Source organism: Stegostoma tigrinum, chromosome 12, assembly GCF_030684315.1.
Source record: "Stegostoma tigrinum isolate sSteTig4 chromosome 12, sSteTig4.hap1, whole genome shotgun sequence".
NCBI classification, from domain to species: Eukaryota; Metazoa; Chordata; class Chondrichthyes; order Orectolobiformes; family Stegostomatidae; genus Stegostoma; species Stegostoma tigrinum.
The window spans coordinates 62,963,375-62,984,423 of record NC_081365.1 but is presented as its reverse complement, the minus strand read 5'-3'; the positions used below and the strand labels follow the sequence as shown (position 1 = coordinate 62,984,423).

Genomic DNA, 21,049 nt, shown 5'->3' with positions numbered 1-21,049 from the left:
ATATAGTTGCCCAGATTTCCTTGTTCCAACAGTACCACAGGCCCATTTTGTTTTTAGTCTGCCTGAAGAGTTATCATTTTTGATAGTCTGCTAAATAAAGAAACAATTCATTGGATTGTTCTGCTTGTATTATGACATAAAAGCCTACTATAATCTTGGAATGTTAATGTGCAGGACTAGCCTGGTGATGCATCAGCTAGCAATAATTCTGATTTAACTGTTGATGTTAAATATGCAAATTGTGCAAAGGTTCTGTCGACCTAATTTTGGCTTTATTGTAGTTCAGATATTTTGTGCTTCTTCCACTAAAACAGAACTTTACTTTCAATAAAAACAGAAATTGCTGGAAATACTCAGCAGATCGATTAGCATCCATGGGGAAACAAAACTCATCTTTCAAGTCATCAGAATTGGGAAAAGTTAGAAAAGTGATAAGGTTTTAACACACTAAATAGGGTTTGGGGAGTAAATGAGCAGAATTTAATAAGGTGTAAAGTAGGAGAGATTTTAATTATAAAATAGTTGATGAAGCAAGGCTAAAGTGACTGATGATGGGACAGGTAAAGAAACAAAATATTTGTTTCATAGAGATGGGAATAGCCATCACCAAACATCAAGCCATCACGCCCATGGTTGTCACTGACTTTATCTCCTATCGAGATCTTCCTTCTCCAGCCTCCAAACTCTGAAACCTCCCGATGCTGAGCGCTGCATTTCTAGCTCCTTTCCAAGATTTATAAACAGAGCTGGCCTGGTAAACCCATTATTTCAGCCTGTTCCTGCTCCACGAAACTCTTCTCCCTTTGTCCAGTTTTTTTTCCCCCACACCTACATCCATGACTTTACTGTTTTGTTCCGTCCTCTTCTTTTTTGTTTTATAGTTTCCAGTTCCCTGATTCCAGATATCTTCATCATGGCTATCCGATCACTCCCAACCTCCATCACCCACCTGGACAGCTTGAAGCCTTTCTGTTTCCCATTTGAAAAGAAGTCCAACCATCACCTTCCACCACTTGGCTGAACTTGTTCTTACTTCAAATAACTTCTCATTTAACTGCACTGATGTTACTATGAGTACCAGTAGGGGTTGTCTTGTCATGGAACATTTCTTGCCACTCAGGGCTGCCTGTCTTAACTCTTTTGCTGGCACATTGGCAAGACTCTCTTGCCTTGGACTGGAGAATTCCATCAACTCTGATTGAAACATCAACTCTTTTACCTTCACTCTTCATCTCTGAATCCTCCCTTCATGTCCCCAATTGCAGTGTCCCCATATCTTAGGATAGACTATTGACCAACATTCACTAAATGGCGACAGACCTCCTTCCCGGCTACTTTTACCAAGTTTCCTTACTTTTTCTCATGCAACGATTCCATTCCATTACTAGTTCTTTGTCTCATCTATTTTGGTGATGTATCTTGCATAACAGAACTTCTGCTATGTCTTCCCCTTTTTCCTCAACTAAGGATTCATCAGCCCAAATTCATGATTGACTGAGCCTCAACTATGTCCTGAACTTCAGCTGTCATACTTCGTCTCCATTTCAGGGCCACAATTGGGTTCCCCTTGGCCTCACCTGCCACTCTGTGCTGTCTGTATTCAAATGGATCATCATCCATCATCTCCAGTATAATGTCACCAACAAATACATCTCTTTCCTTGTCTTTCAGCATTTCAAAGGAATCATTTTCTCCCTGATATCATGATCCATTCCTCAACGACCCCTGGCCAAATCCCCTTTCCTTTCAAACACAATAGATGCAACACCTGCCTTTAGTATGAGTCCTCCTATTATAAGTAATAAAATCAAGGTAAACTCTGAATTCAGAACTTACACTATAACACCAGCCCTTTCACAACACTCAGAACCCCATGAATTGTTGGCCCATTATTCTTCTTTGGACACTGATGAAATTACAGATTATTTCTTTGTAACGAACAAGTAAAAATCACACAGTTTAACCACTGAGCGTAAACTTTTAAAGGCAACTTCAGTGATGATCACCATTAACAACTTGTAAGATTTATGGTACAGTGGCAATGTCCCTATCTCTGATCTAGAAATTCAACTCCCATTGCAACTGGATATGCACCTTTATAAGTCTGAATAAATTGATTATAGATAATTTAGAAAGAGTCTTATGATTGTGTCCCTACATTGGACCAGTAGGTCTGGATTTAAGTCTCATCCGCACCCGAGGTGTATCATAACATGTCCAAAACAGATTGATTGAAAACAAACAACTGAAATAACCAGAGGGTAATGCAAGAGCTCCCTCTGAAGGACAATCTTGAGAAATCAAGAAGTTCTGAGCTGATGTATCACTTCACTACTAATTACTGCACAATTTCTGGCACTTTTTAAAAACAAATTACACAAGTTGCAAATGTTTATGATTAATTTATGCTGTGCAAAGATCATTGCATTATTGCCAATCAGGTCTGAATTCAAATGAAAACATTTGATGCTTTAATTAGTAGAGCTGGATGAACACAACAGACTGAGCAGCAAAGCTGATGTTTCGGGCCTAGACCCTTCATCAGAAGTGGGAGAGAGTTCTGAAATAAATAGGGAGAGAGGGGGAGGCGGATCGAAGATGAAGAGAGGAGAAGATAGGTGGAGAGGAGACAGACAAGTTAAAGAGGCGGGGATGGAGCTAGTAGAGGTGAGTGCAGGTGGGGAGGTAGGGAGGGGATAGGTCAGTCCGGGGAGGACGGACAGGTCAAGGGGGTGGGATGAGGTTAGTAGGTAAGAAATGGGGTGCGGCTTGAGGTGGAAGCAGGGGTTGGTGAGAGGAAGAACAGGTTAGAGAAGTGGGGATGAGCTGCGCTGGTTTTGAGATGCAGTAGGGAGGGGAGGTTTTGAAGCTTGTGAAATCCACATTGATATCATTGAGCTGCAGGGTTCCCAAGCAGGATATAGGTTGCAGGAACAGCAACTTTCGGGTGGCATCATTGTGGCACTGCAGCAGGCCCAAGATGGGCATGTCATCTGAGGAATGGGAGGGGGAGTTGAAATGGTTTGCGACTGGGAGGTGCAGTTGTTTATTGCGAACCGAGCGTAGATGTTCTGCAAAGTGGTCCCCAAGCCTCCGCTTGGTTTCCCTGATGTAGAGGAAGCCACAACGGGTACAGTGGATGCAGTATACCACTTTGGCAGATGTGCAGGTGAACATCTGTTTGATATGGATACAAAATCTCCCCTCCCCCTACTGCATCTCAAAACCAGCCCAACTTGTCCCCGCCTCCCCAACCTGTTCTTCCTCTCACCCATCCCCTCATCCCACCTCAAGCCACACCCTCCTCATTTCCTATCTACTAACCTCATTCCGCCCCCTTGACCTGACCTATCCCCTCCCTATCTCCCCACCTACATTCACCTTCACTGGCTCCATCCCCACCTCTTTAACTTGTCTGTCTCCTTTATCGATCTTCGATCTGCCTTCCCCTCTTTATTTCAGAACCCGCTTCCCTTCCCCCCATTTCTGATGAAGGGTCAAGGCCCAAAATGTCAGCTTTCCTGCTCCTAAGATGCTCGTTGCCTGCTGTGTTCATCTCTCCAGCATCTGCAGTTCCTATTATCTCTGATGGCATAATTTAACTGGTCAATCTGAATAGAAATATAATTGAGCTTGAATAAAATCTTAAGAATTTCACATACAGTCAGTTCTGCTATAATGCGATAGTTGTGTTCCTATGCAACATTGCATTAAAGAAAATCGCGCTATAGAAATAACAGGGCCTATGGGAAAAGTGGGATTAGGGATAGGACCACCAAACAAAAAACTCAAAAAAAAACGCTCAAAAAAAGAAAAGAATCACTCAAAAGCCTAACGCAAAGGATAGCACAATTTGAATAAATGTTTAATTCATATCTAATAATGAAATAAAAGTAAACTTACACTTTACCTTGAAAAACGTCAAGACGACTTGATGGGGTGGTGGGGAAGGTTGTACTGTGCATTTCACAGAAAGCACTTCACAACAAAGCGGTGAAACGATCATGTGATGCCAACGTACAGACTCTCTTAGCCCTAACATTGTACGTATTCACAGCAAAGCCCCTAATAACAATCATATGATGTCGATGCATAGTCCCCTGCAATCGAATCACCTCATAGCCAACACAAAGTTGCTGTTTTAGAAATGCCATTCCCCTATTTGTCAATCATGTTACAGCCAATTCACATTAGCAGGAAAGATATTATAGCAGAGCTGACTGTATTTCCTATCTTAGTAGGTGTAGTTTAATTGTGCTCGAATTCAAATGCTAAACAGGTCAATCAGGAAGGATATGGAAAATGTCATTTTTGTGAACATCAGCATTAATGATCACTTCATATGTCCGTGGATGGGGACGTGGCGGCAGTATTTGAATATATTAATAAATGCTGAGATTGGACTGGAACAATCTTTATCAATTAAGTTACACAGTTACTTGGACAATTCATCAGTTTTCACATTCAGTACCAAGTGCTGAACTGAAGTCCTAGTTCTATCTGTCGTGTATTATGGCTCCTTCATTACATTAGTTTGGACATTTTCTATCCAGTGTCTGCCAGACATTAACTCCCACACAAAATTTATTCCGATTTTAAAAGTTCACTTAGCTTGTAATGAAAATGAAAACAAACCACATTAGTTCAATAGACTTGTCAGAGGTTGGGTGTAAAGTTACACCTGCATTCCGCATGGAGATGGCCTCAAGGCCCTCCGTTTCTTCCTGTCTCGCAGGCCCGACCAGGCCCCCTCCACCGACACTCTCATCCGCCTAGCGGAACTCGTCCTCACACTCAACAACTTCTCTTTTGACTCCTCCCACTTCCTACAGACTAAGGGGGTGGCCATGGGCACCCGCATGGGCCCCAGCTATGCCTGCCTCTTTGTAGGTTACGTGGAACAGTCCATCTTCCGCACCTACACAGGCCCCAAACCCCACCTCTTCCTCCGGTACATTGATGACTGTATCGGCGCCGCCTCTTGCTCCCCAGAGGAGCTCGAACAGTTCATCCACTTCACCAACACCTTCCACCCCAACCTTCAGTTCACCTGGGCCATCTCCAGCACATCCCTCACCTTCCTGGACCTCTCAGTCTCCATCTCAGGCAACCAGCTTGTAACTGATGTCCATTTCAAGCCCACCGACTCCCACAGCTACCTAGAATACACCTCCTCCCACCCACCCTCCTGCAAAAATTCCATCCCCTATTCCCAATTCCTCCGCCTCCGCCGCATCTGCTCCCACAATAAGACATTCCACTCCCGCACATCCCAGATGTCCAAGTTCTTTAAGGACCGCAACTTTCCCCCCACGGTGATTGAGAACGCCCTTGACCGCGTCTCCCGCATTTCCCGCGACACATCCCTCACACCCCGCCCCCGCCACAACCGCCCCAAGAGGATCCCCCTCGTTCTCACACACCACCCTACCAACCTCCGGATACAACGCATTATCCTCCGACACTTCCGCCATTTACAATCCGACCCCACCACCCAAGACATTTTTCCATCCCCTCCCCTGTCTGCTTTCCGGAGAGACCACTCTCTCCGTGACTCCCTTGTTCGCTCCACACTGCCCTCCAACCCCACCACACCCGGCACCTTCCCCTGCAACCGCAGGAAATGCTACACTTGTCCCCACACCTCCTCCCTCACCCCCATCCCAGGCCCCAAGATGACATTCCACATTAAGCAGAGGTTCACCTGCACATCTGCCAATGTGGTATACTGCATCCACTGTACCCGGTGCGGCTTCCTCTACATTGGGGAAACCAAGCGGAGGCTTGGGGACCGCTTTGCAGAACACCTCCGCTCAGTTCGCATCAAACAACTGCACCTCCCAGTCGCAAACCATTTCCACTCCCCCTCCCATTCTCTTGATGACATGTCCATCATGGGCCTCCTGCACTGCCACAATGATGCCACCCGAAGGTTGCAGGAACAGCAACTCATATTCCGCCTGGGAACCCTGCAGCCATATGGTATCAATGTGGACTTCACCAGTTTCAAAATCTCCCCTTCCCCCACTGCATCCCTAAACCAGCCCAGTTCATCCCCTCCCCCCACTGCACCACACAACCAGCCCAGCTCTTCCCCCCCCACCCACTGCATCCCAAAACCAGTCCAACCTGTCTCTGCCTCCCTAACCGGTTCTTCCTCTCACCCATCCCTTCCTCCCACCCCAAGCCGCACCCCCAGCTACCGACTAACCTCATCCCACCTCCTTGACCTGTCCGTCTTCCCTGGACTGACCTATCCCCTCCCTACCTCCCCACCTACACCCTCTCCACCTATCTTCTTTACTCTCCATCTTCGGTCCGCCTCCCCCTCTCTCCCTATTTATTCCAGTTCCCTCCCCCCATCCCCCTCTCTGATGAAGGGTCTAGGCCCGAAACGTCAGCTTTTGTGCTCCTGAGATGCTGCTTGGCCTGCTGTGTTCATCCAGTCTCACATTTTATTATCTTGGGTGTAAAGTACTTGGTTGAGGTATAATACACAGTCCTGAGACTGATATCGTATCTTTCTAATAGTATTAATGTCTTGGCTAAGTGTCAATTTTGTCAAATTTCTCACAAGGTCCGGAGAGATAGCTCACCGTATTGTCTCAAAACACTTCGTTAATAACCTGTCCCATACCTCCAGAAATACTCTCGTCTCATGTGTACCTAATCTTACTACTCACCATAACCAGAAGTCCTTGCAAATGCTGGAAGGAGAAGAACAAAGAACAGAACAAGAACAGACCCTTCAGCCCACCAAGTCTATGCCAACACAAGATGCCTTTCTAAACTAAAAACCTTCTGAAAATGCAACAATTGTTGCTTTAGCTGGAGCAAACATATTGAAGAGCTGTGGGTTCTCTCTGAAATGTGTGTGCCCTCTTGTTGTTAACTTGCCAAGAATTTGAGACCTCTGTTGAACCTGAAGTTGGAACAGGTTGAATGACAGTACTTATTTTCAATTTCAAGGTATTGCTGTTAATTACCATAGCTGTTTGGTTGACGAATGGTTCATGATTTCTGATATCTGTGTGGACAGTCTGATAGATTTCACTGTGTAGCTTCTACTGTTATTTTTTTTAAAACCAGTACAAATATGGCTGCCTTCCCAACATGACCTGGAGCAAACCCCTGAAGTGTTATTGGCGGTTGTCCAAGATGGTGGTCCAATAATCCTCTTAATAGGCGTCTCACTGCTGCTGAGCAAAGAATCTCAACTTAACCTCCAAAACAAAGTTGGAAAATGCAGCGAGATAACACGGTGTAGAGCTGAACAAACACAGCAGGCCAAGTAGCATCAGAGGAGCAGGAAAGTTTGACATTTCAGCTTGAGACCCTTCCTCAGAAATGGGGGAGGGGAAGGGGATTCTGAAATAAATAGGGAGAGAGGGGGAGGCGGATTGAAGATGGATAAAGGAGAAGATAGGTGGAGAGGAGACAGGCAGGTCAAAGAGGCGGGGTTAAAGCCAGTGAAGGTGAACGTAGGTGGGGAGTTAGGGAGGGGATAGGTCAGTCCAGGAGGACAGACAGGTCAGGGGGGTGGGATGAGGTTCATGGATAGGAGATGGGGTGGGGCTTGAGGTGGGAGGAATGGTTAGGAAGGCGGAGACTAGCTGTGTTGGTTTTGGGAAGCAGACAGGGGAGGGGAGATTGAAGCTTGTGAAGAGTCCACATTGATGCCGTTGGGCTGCAGGGTTCCCAAGCAAAATATGAGGTGCTGTTCCTGCATCTTTCGAATGGCATCATTGAGGCACTGCAGGAGGCCCAGGATGGAAGTGTCGTCTGATGAGTGTGGGGTGGTGGGGGGGGGAAGTTGAAATGGTTCACGAATGGGAGGTGTAGTTGTTTGTTGCGAACTGAGTGTAGGTGTTCCACAAAGCAGTCCTCAAGCCTTCATTTGGTTTTTCCAATGTCGAGGAGGCCACAACGAGAACAGCGGATACTGTATACCACATTAACAGATGTGCAGGTGAACATCTATTTGATGTGAAAAGTCCTTTTAGGGCCTGGGATGGGGGTGAGGGGGTGGGGTATAAGGGCAGGTGTAGCACTTGCTTCAGTTGCAGGGAAGAGTGCCGGGGGTGGTGGGGCTGGAGAGGAGTGTGGAGCGGACAAGGGAGTTACGGAGAGAGTAGTCCCTTCAGAAAGCACATAAGGGTAGGGAGGAAAAAATGTTTTGGGTCTAGACCCTTCTTCAGAAAGTGACCTCTCTTGGAGCTGAATCTCTGTATCCATCCCAAAGGAGGGTCTAGACTCAAAACGTTAGCTTTCCTGCTCCTCTGATGCTGCTTGGCCTGCTGTGTTCATCCAGCTCTACACCTTGTTATCTCAGATTCTCCAGCATCAGCAGTTCGTACTTCAGAAAGTGTGGCTAGTTGCCCCTGAAGTCAAGAAAGTCCTCACTGGGCTTTTCACCAATTCTCACAAATTTTGTGCCATAGCTCACATTGTTCAGGTCCTTATAAGCTTCTGCCCGTTGAGTTTCTAGGAGTTGTTTGTATCTGAAAGACTAACTTTTTTGAATTAGTGTCAGGAAAGAGCATTGAGTCATCAGCAGGCGGGAATATACTGCATTGTCAGATGATATACTCTTCTGCAGTCTATTTTGGTTACCTTCTTCTTAAAATATAGTTTTAAACATTTATAATATCTTCACACCTGTGTGGGCCATAACAAAGTGTACAGTGCTGATAGCTCATGAGTGTGACAGTTTTACAAATGAAACCAACGGTTACATAACAGCATTATATTCCTATCTATCCTTTGCAGAATTTCTTGTGCTTGCAAATAATGCATTCCCTGCAGTGCAATTTCCAATATAATCTTAACCATATGTATTTAATGCAAACAATAGTCAAATATGACAAAGTAAGTGGTTTTAACTTAACTGCCCATAAAGATGTGCTGTACTTTCATGTTTGAGCTTTAGAGATAATCATATCACAGGGAAGCAATTGCATGAAATATCATTGAGACATTTTGCCCCTTGAATATTTATATTCTGTGAGCTATAGCAAAAATATTTTGCCAATTCCACATATGCATAAATTCCTGTCTTCAATATTTATTTGCAATATTCTATTTATGATATCTAAAGTAGTACCATTTATAATGCAATGTGCTCATTTGTGGGAATTGCAAAGCACTTGTAAGTACATTTTCTGTAACTTAAAATTCTTTGTATATAAATTTATGTCATGACAGAACTTATTCATATATTTTAAAATTAACAGTTCACCATTGAGTAAAAATGACTTCCTCCCTGGAAAAATTTCTTTTAGAAGAAAGTAACTGCTAGGAAAGTTACAATCGGAACTTTTTTTAAAATTTCAGAGCCAGAAGCTATCTGTTTGGACAATATAGACTAATATCACATAAAGCAAACAAAAGTCATAATTTTCAGCTCAGGATTTTATGCAGCTTTAAAAATGCAACACTAAAGTAGAATCAGTTGTTTTGTTTCTACATTGAAGATAATGTCATTTCAATGCAGCTTTATTTCATCCAATGCACTGTTTGCACAAGGAATTCCTGTGAATGGCAACCTTGGTATCCCTGGGCATTCCAGGCTTGAGGAACTGCATAATTTGGTGACATAGGACATTTTCATCTCAGCAGCATATCTAAGGAAGCTTTTTAATCAGAAAATATCTGACTTTGTTTTCTACTATTGAAGCAGAATATTCATATTAAACAAATGAAATTACTCCTGATAGATATATCAAAATCTTCATCCAGAGCTCTGTGAATATTTTGTTCATAATATTTATTTTATTCGTCGGACATGGGCATTGCTGGATGGACCAGCATTGCCCATCCCTAGTTACCCTTGAGAAGGTGCTGGTGACCTTCCTTCTTGAAACAAGGCAAACTATTTATTGTTGGTAGATCCACAATGCAATTAGGGAGCGAGTTCCAGAATTTTGACCCAACAATGCTGAAGCAATGGCAAGATATTTTCACGTGGCTTAGAAGGGAACTTGCAGATGGTTGTGTTCCCACATATCCACTGCTGTTGTCCTTCTAGATTGGACAGTTGTGGGTTTGGATGGTGCTTTGTAAAGAGTCAAAGATCTTGTAGGTGGTGCACAGGCTTGCCACGAAGCACTAAGTGGTGTTGGAAAGAATGGATGTTTATGGAAGCGGTGCAGATCAAGAGGGCTTCTTTGTCCTGGATGCTGTCAAGCTTCCAGATTGTGTTGGAGCGGAATTCACCCAGAAAAGTAGGGGGTATTCCATCACACTCCTTGCCCTTTAATGGCCCAAGGCTGGAGATTGTACAGCTCTTGTTGCATTTGAGCATGGACTGCTTCACTATCTGGGGAGGTACAAATGGTGCTGAAGATCATGCCAGCATCAACGAACGTTATAACGGATGGAAGATCAGTCATGAAGCAAATGGAAATGGTTGGGCTTAGAACACTCCCTTAAGGATTACCTGCAGAGATGTCCTTGAGCTGAGAATGACAGATCTCCAGTAAACATAACAATCTTTCTTTGAGTCAGAAATGATTCCAACCAGCAGAGGTTTCCCCTCGGATTCAAAGTGAATCTAATTTTGTCAGGGTTCCTCGATACAGCCTCGATGTCAAAGACGGTTACTGTCTTGAATTTTGGTTCAATCATGACAACAAGAGCTAGAGTGTAAGGAGCTCAGGACGCAATGGCCCTCATGGAACCCAAACTGAGCTTCAATGAGCAGACTATTGATGAGCAAGTGCAGCTTGATAGCACTGTTTAATTATGCTTTCCATCATTATACTTCTGTGTGTAATTTGGATTGGCATGCTTTTTGTGTATAGACACAATTAGCCAATTTTCTGTATTTTTGGGTCACTACCAGCATTGTAGCTGTACTGGAACAGCTTGGTCATGGATGCACAAAGTTCTAGAGCACCAGTCTTCGGTGTTATTGCTGGAAGCTGCCAGAGTCTCCAGTTTTTGCAGTACTCAATGCCTTCAGCTCTTTCCTGATATCAAATAAAGTGAATCAAATTGACTGATGACTGGCACCAATGATGCTAGGAATGTTTGGAGGGGGCTGAGATGGATTATCCATTTTGCATCTTGCGCTGAAGACTGTTGTAAATGCTTCAGTCTTATATTTTGCACTTGTGAGCTGGGTTTCCAAGCATTGAGGATAGGGATTTTGTAGAGCCTCTTCCTCTAGTGAGTTGTTTCATTGTCCACCACCATTCACAATTGGATGTCACAAGTCTGCAGACTTTAGATTTGGTTTGTCGGTTGTGGATTCACTTAACTCTGTCTATCAATATTGTTTGTGCCATTTGGCATGCAAGTAAACCTGTTTTATGAGTTCACCAGGTCAATGCCCCATTTATAGGTATGCTTGGTGCCGCTTCTGGCATGACATCCTGTGATCTTCATTGAACCAATATTGAGCCTCTGGCTAAAAATGGTACAATGGGTGAAATACCAGGCCAAAAAAGTTCCAGTTTGTGTTGGAGAATAATTCTGCTGCTGCCTCTGGGTGCCCAGCCTTCAGTTGCTATATCTTTTTTGATGTCTGTACACTTTAGCACAGTGATAGTGCCATACGACATGCTGTAGGATACTCTCAATGTGAGGGTGGGACTTTGACTCCATAAGGACTGTGCGGTGGTCATTCTAACTGATACTGTCATGGACAGATGCATCTGTGGCAGGCAAATTGATAAGGTTGAGGACAGCTGTGTTTTTCCCTTTTTTGTTAGTTCCCTCACCATTTGCCGCAGACCCAATCCAGCATCTATACCCTTTAGGATGTGACCAGCCCAGTCAATAGTGCTGCTGTTGAGCCACTGCTGATGATGGATGTTAACGTCCCTCACTGAAGTTTCTTGCACACCACTGCAACACTCAGTGCTTCCAGTAGGTGTTCAACATGGAGCAGTATCGATTCATCAACCAGGCGGAGTGGCACATGGTAATCAGTAGGTTTCCTTGCCCAGATATGACCTGATAGCAAGAGATTTCATTGGCTCCAGAATAAATATTGTGGATGCCTGTGAGATACGATTCCACAAATCATTTGCTAGGTAATTTCAAAGGGAATTTAAGAATGAACCACATTGCTGCAGGTGTGGAGTCACATGTAAGCCAGGCCAAATAAGAACAGCAGTTTCCTTCACTAAGGAACATTAGTGATCAAAATGGGTAGTTATAATTAGTGTATGGATTAGCAATTCAACGACAATACCACTATGCCATTGCCTACTAAAGTATTCTTTGTCCCAATATTTACATGATTGGTGTAGGTTATTGTCACCATTGAGTTTTCATAAGAAGTGGCTTATTGAATTTTCTATTTTGATATTTGTTTTTCAGTGGAACAGCAATTTATTTCCCACTGTCTAATGATGAAGTAGTTTTGGGGACTGGGAAGAATTTGCTCTTGACCTGTATGGAAAGTTCCTGGAAGTTACTTTCACTTTGCTGCAGTTGCTGAGGCCTAAGGAACCTGCTTTGCCAGCTGAACCCATTAAGCAGTTTAAATCCAATTGTTTTCTATGCCCTTAACAAATTTTAAAATGACAACTCACCTTGAAATAACTCCACAGAGCCTGGTATCCCTTCACCAAGTCACCCTTTAAAAGAACGCATCATACTTGACAGTGGTCCACTTCCTCAGAGTGAAGGGGATGTTTGAGGCTCCTGTTATATATCTGTCAGGCCTTACTGATTGGACCAGGTTAACAGGCCCAGTCAGCGAACTCATATTGTAAGCAGTCCACCTGGCTCACCTCGTTATAACCTCCTGTGAGAGTATTGTCTGTGCGTCACTTTCCATCTGAGTAAAAGCAGTCAGTCAGCAGGTTGGAGCCAAGACCTTGATGTGCTTGCATTGTATTTGGCTATTTAATTCTGCCTCACCACCGCTACCAGCAGTCAATCCGTCCTGCTCACTCATGTCAAAGCTCTTGCCAGACGTTCTGCCTTTCAGCTCATAGTTGTCAAGGAAGATTAGGAAAATTATGTTCGTAGCTTAGGAAAAGCAAAGTGTTTGAACAGATCTGATGAAGGCAGTACCTTCACAGTTTGTAAATCGATAGGCCGTCTGACCTAGATTTACTGGAGATGCCTCAGAGACATCAGTGCAAATTACAAAATCATTGTGTCAAGTTGAAGGTCTTGTGGTGAAATGGGTAGTATCTCCGTCTCTAAGCCAGAAACTCTGGTTTCAAGCCCCATTATAAAATTGATGGCGAAGGAAGGCATGTTTGTAACTCAATCAGACAGGCTGAGTATCAACTTGGAATGACTTCCAACTTATGCCAATGGCAGGTAGCAAGAGTGGCGGCCAGGGGATGAAGAAATTGGACCATGTACTACAATGATCTATAGCTCCTGACTACGACATGCATGTAAAAGTATGTAGAAGTATAAAAGATGCCATTGCAACTTGGACTCCTTGGAGGACTGGCTTGCTGACTTGGCTGGACTACCACTGGATCATAGTAGTGCCAACAGAATAGGGTTAGATCCTATCCTTCTTGTTGTGTCTCCTTGTCCTATCTCTGATAGAGATCACTGGGAGACAGCCTGCCTTCAGGCAGAGAACTCATGGATAATTATTTTAACATCAGGAACCATTTTTGCCCAGAATGTTCTCAACCTTGAGAACAATTTGCTACCATTTATGCTTAGTTATCAAAAGGAAACTCCTTCCAGTGCAAAATATGTCAACTTATACAGGAGATGAATGGATGAATGAGTATTAATAATAGCAGCCACTCCAACCTCCTGGAGCTTGCTTAATCATTTTATTTGTCAAGGAGGAATTTCTCTAGTTTCCAAAATTAAACATTTTATTTTCTTGATCTTTGTTACTCCCCAATATCGTGTGATTGCTGATGCAGGGCAGGCCAGTGGTTGGTGTCTGGACAGTGAGTAGTCAATTGACAACATATGCTTGATAATGTACCTTGAAGCAACAGGATATGATTTACAAAAAAAAACAGTTGTGCGTTTTTAGGTTCACAACTCCAAATTAGGGAAGTACTGAGAAACTTACATGCCTTGTACATTTTTCCTATAGATCAACCATGGATGAGGCAAAAATATGCTCAAAGATATGCTTTCATGAGCTGCTAAGTACATCCCTCATTGTACCAAGGAGTACAACCTGTGGTCTGAAATATACCAGCACTAACAAGATTTCTGAAATTTAACAGGAAATAGCCACCAATCTGGGCAAAAAAAACATTACATCCAATTTCAGGCAGATGGATGAGACTGAGGCTTTGAAGTAAACATTTTAATTAAATAGTGGAGAAAATGCAACTGATACATTTGATAATATTGTCAAAATGCTTAGTGTATTATTTGTTGTACCATGACCTCACTTTATTGGAATGACATCATGGAATCTTAAGGGGTCTCAATGCTCCAAACACAAAAAAATTACAGCACAGAACACTATTTGACCTACTTGCTGTTATAAAATGTTTTAGACTGCTGTCAACTTGTGAATACCAGTCTCAAACTCACACCTGCATAGTGCAATTAGGAGCCAGGGATCCACTATTAGTTGCTCTATTAGACATGAGTCATTTTGAGACAAGGATGATCTTTGTGTATACAATTAGCTTGTGTAGAGCTCCATTCATTGGCCAGTTTTAGTTCAAAGTTAGAGAAAATTGATTATGGGGTCAGATTTTGAATAAGTTTGTTTAAAAAATGGCTCCTCACAGGCAAGAATACTATAATGCAGTGTAAAGTTCAGTTGGGTTACAGGCTGTCATTACATTTAGTCTTAAACCATACTGGCTTAAATGTCTCGAGAATCAAATGTGTCTTTCAACTAGTAATGCTGCAGTTATGTGAAGAGTTAAATACAACAAATTTTCTGAATGCATTGTCGCCTGCCTTCCTTAGAGGTTTATTTACACTTTTCTGCATATGTGACTACATACCAATTATGTAAACAGAAATTACAAAATACAGTCACTTCCTACAATATCACACAATACAAATACTGAGCTTCGGTGCAGATCTAAGCCTGTCATTACTATTTATCTCCTTTCCAAACAATATTATGAAAGAATAATAGTCACTTATTTGCAATTGTTTAATGGGATATGCAAACAAGACTAGAAGATCAAGATCATGCAATCAGACTTCTGTTAGATTTCTGCCAACTGTGCTCTGATTCAAGATAGTCTGTTGTCTGAGATGGGATTTCGTGTGTCCAGAATGGCTGAACATCCATTGCTCTGGCAACAAAATTAATTAAACAAATCACGGTAAACCATTTCACATCTTAATTGTAAGAGGTACACATCAATTTGTAGTACTATTTAGGGCCACTTCACATTGCATTGTTTATTAAACATGCAACCCGTGTTCTGCTCTCCTCAATACCATTTAATACATTTGTTTTGATCTGGTTAATTGAAACTATTCACTTTGAGGAATTTACAAAGGATTTTCCTTTTACTTCCACAAGAAGTCTTGCATTGTATGTTCTTGATACAATCTTTGGTATAAAACTGCAACCAACATAAAGCAATTCTCAGCTCTGATCCTGGGTTCAAAAGCCCTACAAAACTCCAATACTCTAAGCACAATCTTTTTCTTAAAATGTTTGAGTTTAGAATAAATGTATGTTTTAAAAAGTTTTTCACTAATGTCCATAGAATCCCTACAGTGTGGAAGCAGGCCATTCAGCCCATCAAATCCACACCAATCCTCCGAAGATCATCCCAACAAGACCCATCCTCTACCTTATCCTTGCATTTCCCACCCTAGGCTCTATTTAACATTGCCAATCGACCACACCTGGACTGTGGGAGCAACCAACACAGACATGGGGAGAATGTGCAAACTCCACACAGACATTTGCCTGAGGCTGGAATCTAAACCGTGTCCCTGGGACTGAGGCAGCAGTGCTAGCCACCTGGCCACTGTGCCACTTTCATGTTCATGCTTAGAATTATTTTTTGTCAATCAATTAAATAGTATTTGCATTTGAATAGTGTAATTTTACACAAGTGAAAACCACTAATCCCATATTACATCTCTCATTTTACAATGTTAGCTGAAATTCCACATCCCTGTTGAAACAATGCTTTGAAGCTTGGCTGTAATGTGATATGGACTGTCATATAATTCCACAAGACACAGTTGAAACCATAACTTCATGGTGTACCTATCAGACAAAAATAGCAATTGTTTTGTGAATATAAATTAAGCTTTCCTGTTGAAGAATTGCAGCTCTATTACAGCAGATGCAAATTTGAACTCAAAGAAGTGCAGTGCAGAAAAACATTTTCTGGAATCATTTCCAACCTACTCTTGATTAACTTCATGCTTGTTTCTCAAAGTTATGTCATTCTTAATAATATTCTGGAGCAAAGTTTTATGGATTACATCAACTTCAAGTATGATAACTTTCAACTAGCACATAAGGTCACTCAGTAACATATGGAAATTCATTTTATGCTAAATATAATTTGCATTTGAATTTCCTTGATCTTTTACATTGGTTTGGTCAATTGATGGTTAAATGGGCTGGAACTCAAACTTGAATAAACTCCAAGCCAATACATTCATCCTCATAGTTTGTGTGTGAAGAGGCAACTTTATTATTGAAAGGATAATAAAGAGAAAATTACCAGGGTCAATATTGTAGTGGTTATGTGGTAGAACTTGATTGTTGATTCCTCACTTTTCCTATTTAACTTAATAACAACTCATTATCAATGGTTGATAAATAGAATTCCAGAAGGGATGAACTGGAGATCTTTTTGTCATAGAAAATATCTGACACAAAAAAATTCTCTGAGCATTGGTGGCTGAATCCCAAGTCAGCATTATCCCTTCTTCATAGTAATTGGTCAATATCAATAAATATTCATGCCCCCATGATAGCATAACAATAGTGAGACTGCCAAACTGAATACGATCATCATATCAGAACTCTCTATGCCCTGACAGTTAGCCAAATCTCTATCCACATTTATGCATCGTGCCCAATACTGAGTTTTATCTTGTACAGTAGCCTTTTATAGATTATCAAATGCCGTTTAGACACAAAAACTTACATCTATTTTATCCATCCCACTCGCCACATTTGCAAAGAATTTCAATAAATTTGTTAAGCATTTTTCTTCCACAAACCTATCTCAACTCGCCTCATTATATTATGTTACTTGAAATGTCATACAACTACCCATTGATAATGGATCTAGCACTTGCCAAATGAGATGTGAGACTATTAGATTCTTGCAGTGTGTCACCTTCCTTTTTTCAATAGTTTTATTACATTAATAGTCTTCCAATCTGCTGAACCTTTCCAGAATCTCACGAATTCTGGAAGATTACAATCAATGTTTCCAAAATCTTTCCAGCTACTTATCTTAGGACCTCAGAATGCAGGCAAAGATGTCCGGGCGACTTGCTAGTCATTAATCTTAGTTTTAACTTTAGCTTTCCCATTCTCTTCTATCTCACAATTTCAATATCTTCCTCTCCCCCTTTTTCCTATTTTTCTACTGCTGTTCTACTCAGCCCAGTTTTCACACTGTGAAGTTCCACCGCATAACTTTCTCACATGGCAATTTCACATGCAAGCTCATTGGTATTAAATCCAAAGAGAAAGAAATTGGCATAATTATGAAAGTTATATACTGTTCAAAAATGATATAAAACATTAACATTTGAATTACACAGTATAAAATGATAATGGTTTCCAGGAATATAATTTTTCTCATTAATTTCAAAGGTCAACCTTCATATTCAAAAATTAAATCCAGTTAATGGGGGTAGGGGAAAGAATAATCAGTAACGGCATAACTTCCGGGCTCATGCTTAAGTCACATCATTAAGAATGAAGCCATTGTTGATACAAATAGAAGGAGGGTGTGAAAGGAAATGAATGTAGTTGACACAGAAGATCAGATATAAAAAGTTCATATAATTTTGTTTCTTGAAATACATTACGACATGATTTGCAAGCCTATTACATGGTTGGGGCAGGCAACTGACAATTTAGTCTAGCTCTTCAGAATGGTTGCAGCATTGTGCTAAATACCTTAACTGAGAGCACAGTCGTCCAGATAAATCTCGGCTTTCTCTCCATAAAAACCTGCACCTGTGCTTATCTTAGGCGAAAGTTAGAAGTCACACGACACCAGGTTATATTCCAAGAGATTTATTTGAAATCACAAGCATTGAGTTCATCATGGTAAAGACCCTCCTTAAAATCTCACCCTTTTTTTGGGAAGATTTGATCTCCTAGCTAATATCTCTGTGTAGCCTCATAACAAATTATCTGTTACTTGGACATTTCATTATGTTAAAGTTGCCATGTAAATTGCTCTTACTACCAGGTAAAGCTCTTAGCTTCCTAATATTTTACTGGTTATGAACATGTTAAGTTTTATTTTTATAAAAGTATCTTGAGTTTTCAATTATAGGGTGAGAGACTGGAGCGACAGGAATAAAGCTCAAATGAAGATAGATGAGATCTGATCTGGTAAAATGCTCTCTTGGTAGAAGGATTCCTAATTAACCAATATTAATGTGCCACTGCATTGCGCTTTATCCAGATTTAACTTCTCCTTGCGGCCATGTACGACTAACTTGAGTATAGATCTTCTAAGGATATATTCGGATTTGAGAGTCAGGGATAGCAGACCTATTTATTACAATTCAAATACATCTTCTCTGTTTCAGCTGACTTTCCCCAGAACCTATCTTGGTAACATGACAATTGTGTATTTGCCAAGCTGAAAATGATCCTCAAATCACAGATCTCTGTGACCTGAGAGCGAAATCTCTATCTGTACTTATGTATCATGCCCAACGCAGAGTTTTATCTTGTTCAGTTGCCTTTTATTTTGATTATCAAGTGCTCTTTTGGACACTAAAATGCACATCCATTTTATCCAACCCACTTGCTATATTTGCAAAGAACTCCAATAAATTTGTCAAGCATAATTTTTCTTCCGCAAAACTATGATGATTCTGCCTCATTATCTTACGTTTCTCTTCCAGCTCCTCAACAAGACTAAAATGCTGACCAAGAGGTCTTTTACACAATGAACATAAATTTTTTGCCTAAAATTCAACCAGTATTTTTCATGTGATATTAGATACATTGAGACTACAGACAATGGCTCAGTTTGGTCCTGAAAGCTCTGATAAATCATTCATACTACTATAAATTTTCTAAACTAAAACATGATATGAAAATAATCATGTTTTAGCAATTAAATATAGTGAACCATCAGATTTCCTGCTGAATGTCAAATGGTAGTTTGAAATGACAGTTTACAATGGTGAAGAGTCACTTTTTTGGAATAGGATGGTAGATGGAGGAGAACACTTTTCACTCTGCCACAGCTTCATGCTTTCAATCATTATGCAGTAACACAAAAGCAAATTAGGCTCACTCTCCTGCCAAAAACAAAATGAACTGTGGCTCTGAAGGGTAAAGCAAAACTTTTATGACAGTTGCAGGAGTTTAAACCAAGAAGATTACAGATGCTGGTCGGCGGCATGAAATAACACCCACAAAAATTGAACTACTGAACTTTTTTTAAACAAGCATATAACCAACTTCAATAAAACAAAGTATTATGATGATACAACATAAAATGTACTTTTAAATGGTAAACAAGCACAACTAAAAATTATACAAGCCTTTACTTAAACTTGAAACAACTCAGAACATCTTTAAAACAAGGTTTCTCACTATTTCAAGACAGACATCAAAAGTAATTTATACAGAGGCGAGTCCTCTTCAATAAATGCAGTCTGTCCTTCAGAAGGCAACATAGTCTGCCGACATTTATGGCTGCACACAGTCATTGCTTTCATAAACAACTTGACACAACCACAGAACAAAGGCGCACAACATCAAGAAGGTGGAAACAGTAAAGTTCAACATTCGTGGTCCATCTCCACAATTTAACAGATTTCCAGCAGGCAGCATTTCTTATGAGGACTGAAGTGCTCTTTTGTTCTCAACTGAAGATGATCATTTATATTCCTTTGAACAATAACCACCATGTACATGTAAATGAGTTCACAGCTCTGCTAATGCTTCAGTAGATGGCCTGAGGGCGTTTGGTACAGTAGTAAGCTTCAGATGCGGCTACATAAGCAGATTCTGAAAAAAAGTCCTCTTGGTACTCTGCCAAAAACCTGCAGATTTAAAGATGCAAAATGAACTATAGCTTGTTAAAACATTGCTACTGACTGAACACAATTAGAATAAGCATCAAATATTGAAGAGCTGTCCACTCTTCCTACAAACTTAAAATCTTCTTCTAATTCTGCTTTGTAATTTGTAAAGTTCATGTAGCCCAGACCAGGTAAGGACAGCAGTTTCTTTCCTGAAAACACATCAGTAAATCAGATTGACTTTTCTGACAATCAACAATGGTTTCATGGAAGGTAATGGCCTAGTGGTCCAGAGACCTAGGTAATGTTCCAGATTTTTATTGAATTCAAATTCCACCATTGCCATGGCAGGATGTGAACTTAGGTTTCTGGAACATTATCTAGATCTCTGAATTAATGGTCCAGCAATAATACCACTAGGTCACTGCCTCCCGTATCTGGAAAAAAATTGGAATTAAGGGTCTAATGATGACCACGGTTCATTGTCAGAAAAACCCATGTGTTTCACTAATTTTAGGAACCTTTAGGGAAGGAAGCTGCCATCTTTACCTGGTCTTGTCTACAAACCCACAGCAATATGGATGACTCTTAATTGCACGCTGGGCAGATAGGGATGGGTAATAAATGCTGGCCTAGCCAATAGCACCCTCATACAGAAATTGAACTATTAAGTACCGTACCATCCTCCTTTGTGTTGTGCATACATATTGAAGATAAGTTACAGCCAATCTTCTACTCATACAATGCTCTTAATATTCACAATTCTGGCTTATGAATTCAAAATTCTTTTATTAAAGCCTCTTGCATATGTGTTATTCTGAATGGATATCATGGTGGTGTCTTAGCCTTCAGTATTATATTCATAAATTTTGCTTCTATGATCACGTGAGCAGTTTAATTTATTGATCAAGTCCATCAG

General features: G+C 41.2%; 1 protein-coding gene across 5 annotated transcripts in view; it reads right to left on the bottom strand.

The window, feature by feature from the left end:
- Positions 1–14,242: 14,242 nt before the first annotated feature.
- Positions 14,243–21,049, bottom strand: part of LOC125456870 (male-specific lethal 3 homolog) — a 48,620-nt gene continuing 41,813 nt past the window's right edge. For all 5 annotated transcript variants that reach the window (XM_048540355.2, XM_048540352.2, XM_048540354.2 and 2 more), the window contains one exon: positions 14,243–20,151. In XM_048540355.2, the coding sequence (XP_048396312.1) occupies positions 20,052–20,151 (100 nt within the window). In that variant the 3' untranslated portion in view covers positions 14,243–20,051. The remainder of the gene's footprint in view (positions 20,152–21,049) is intronic.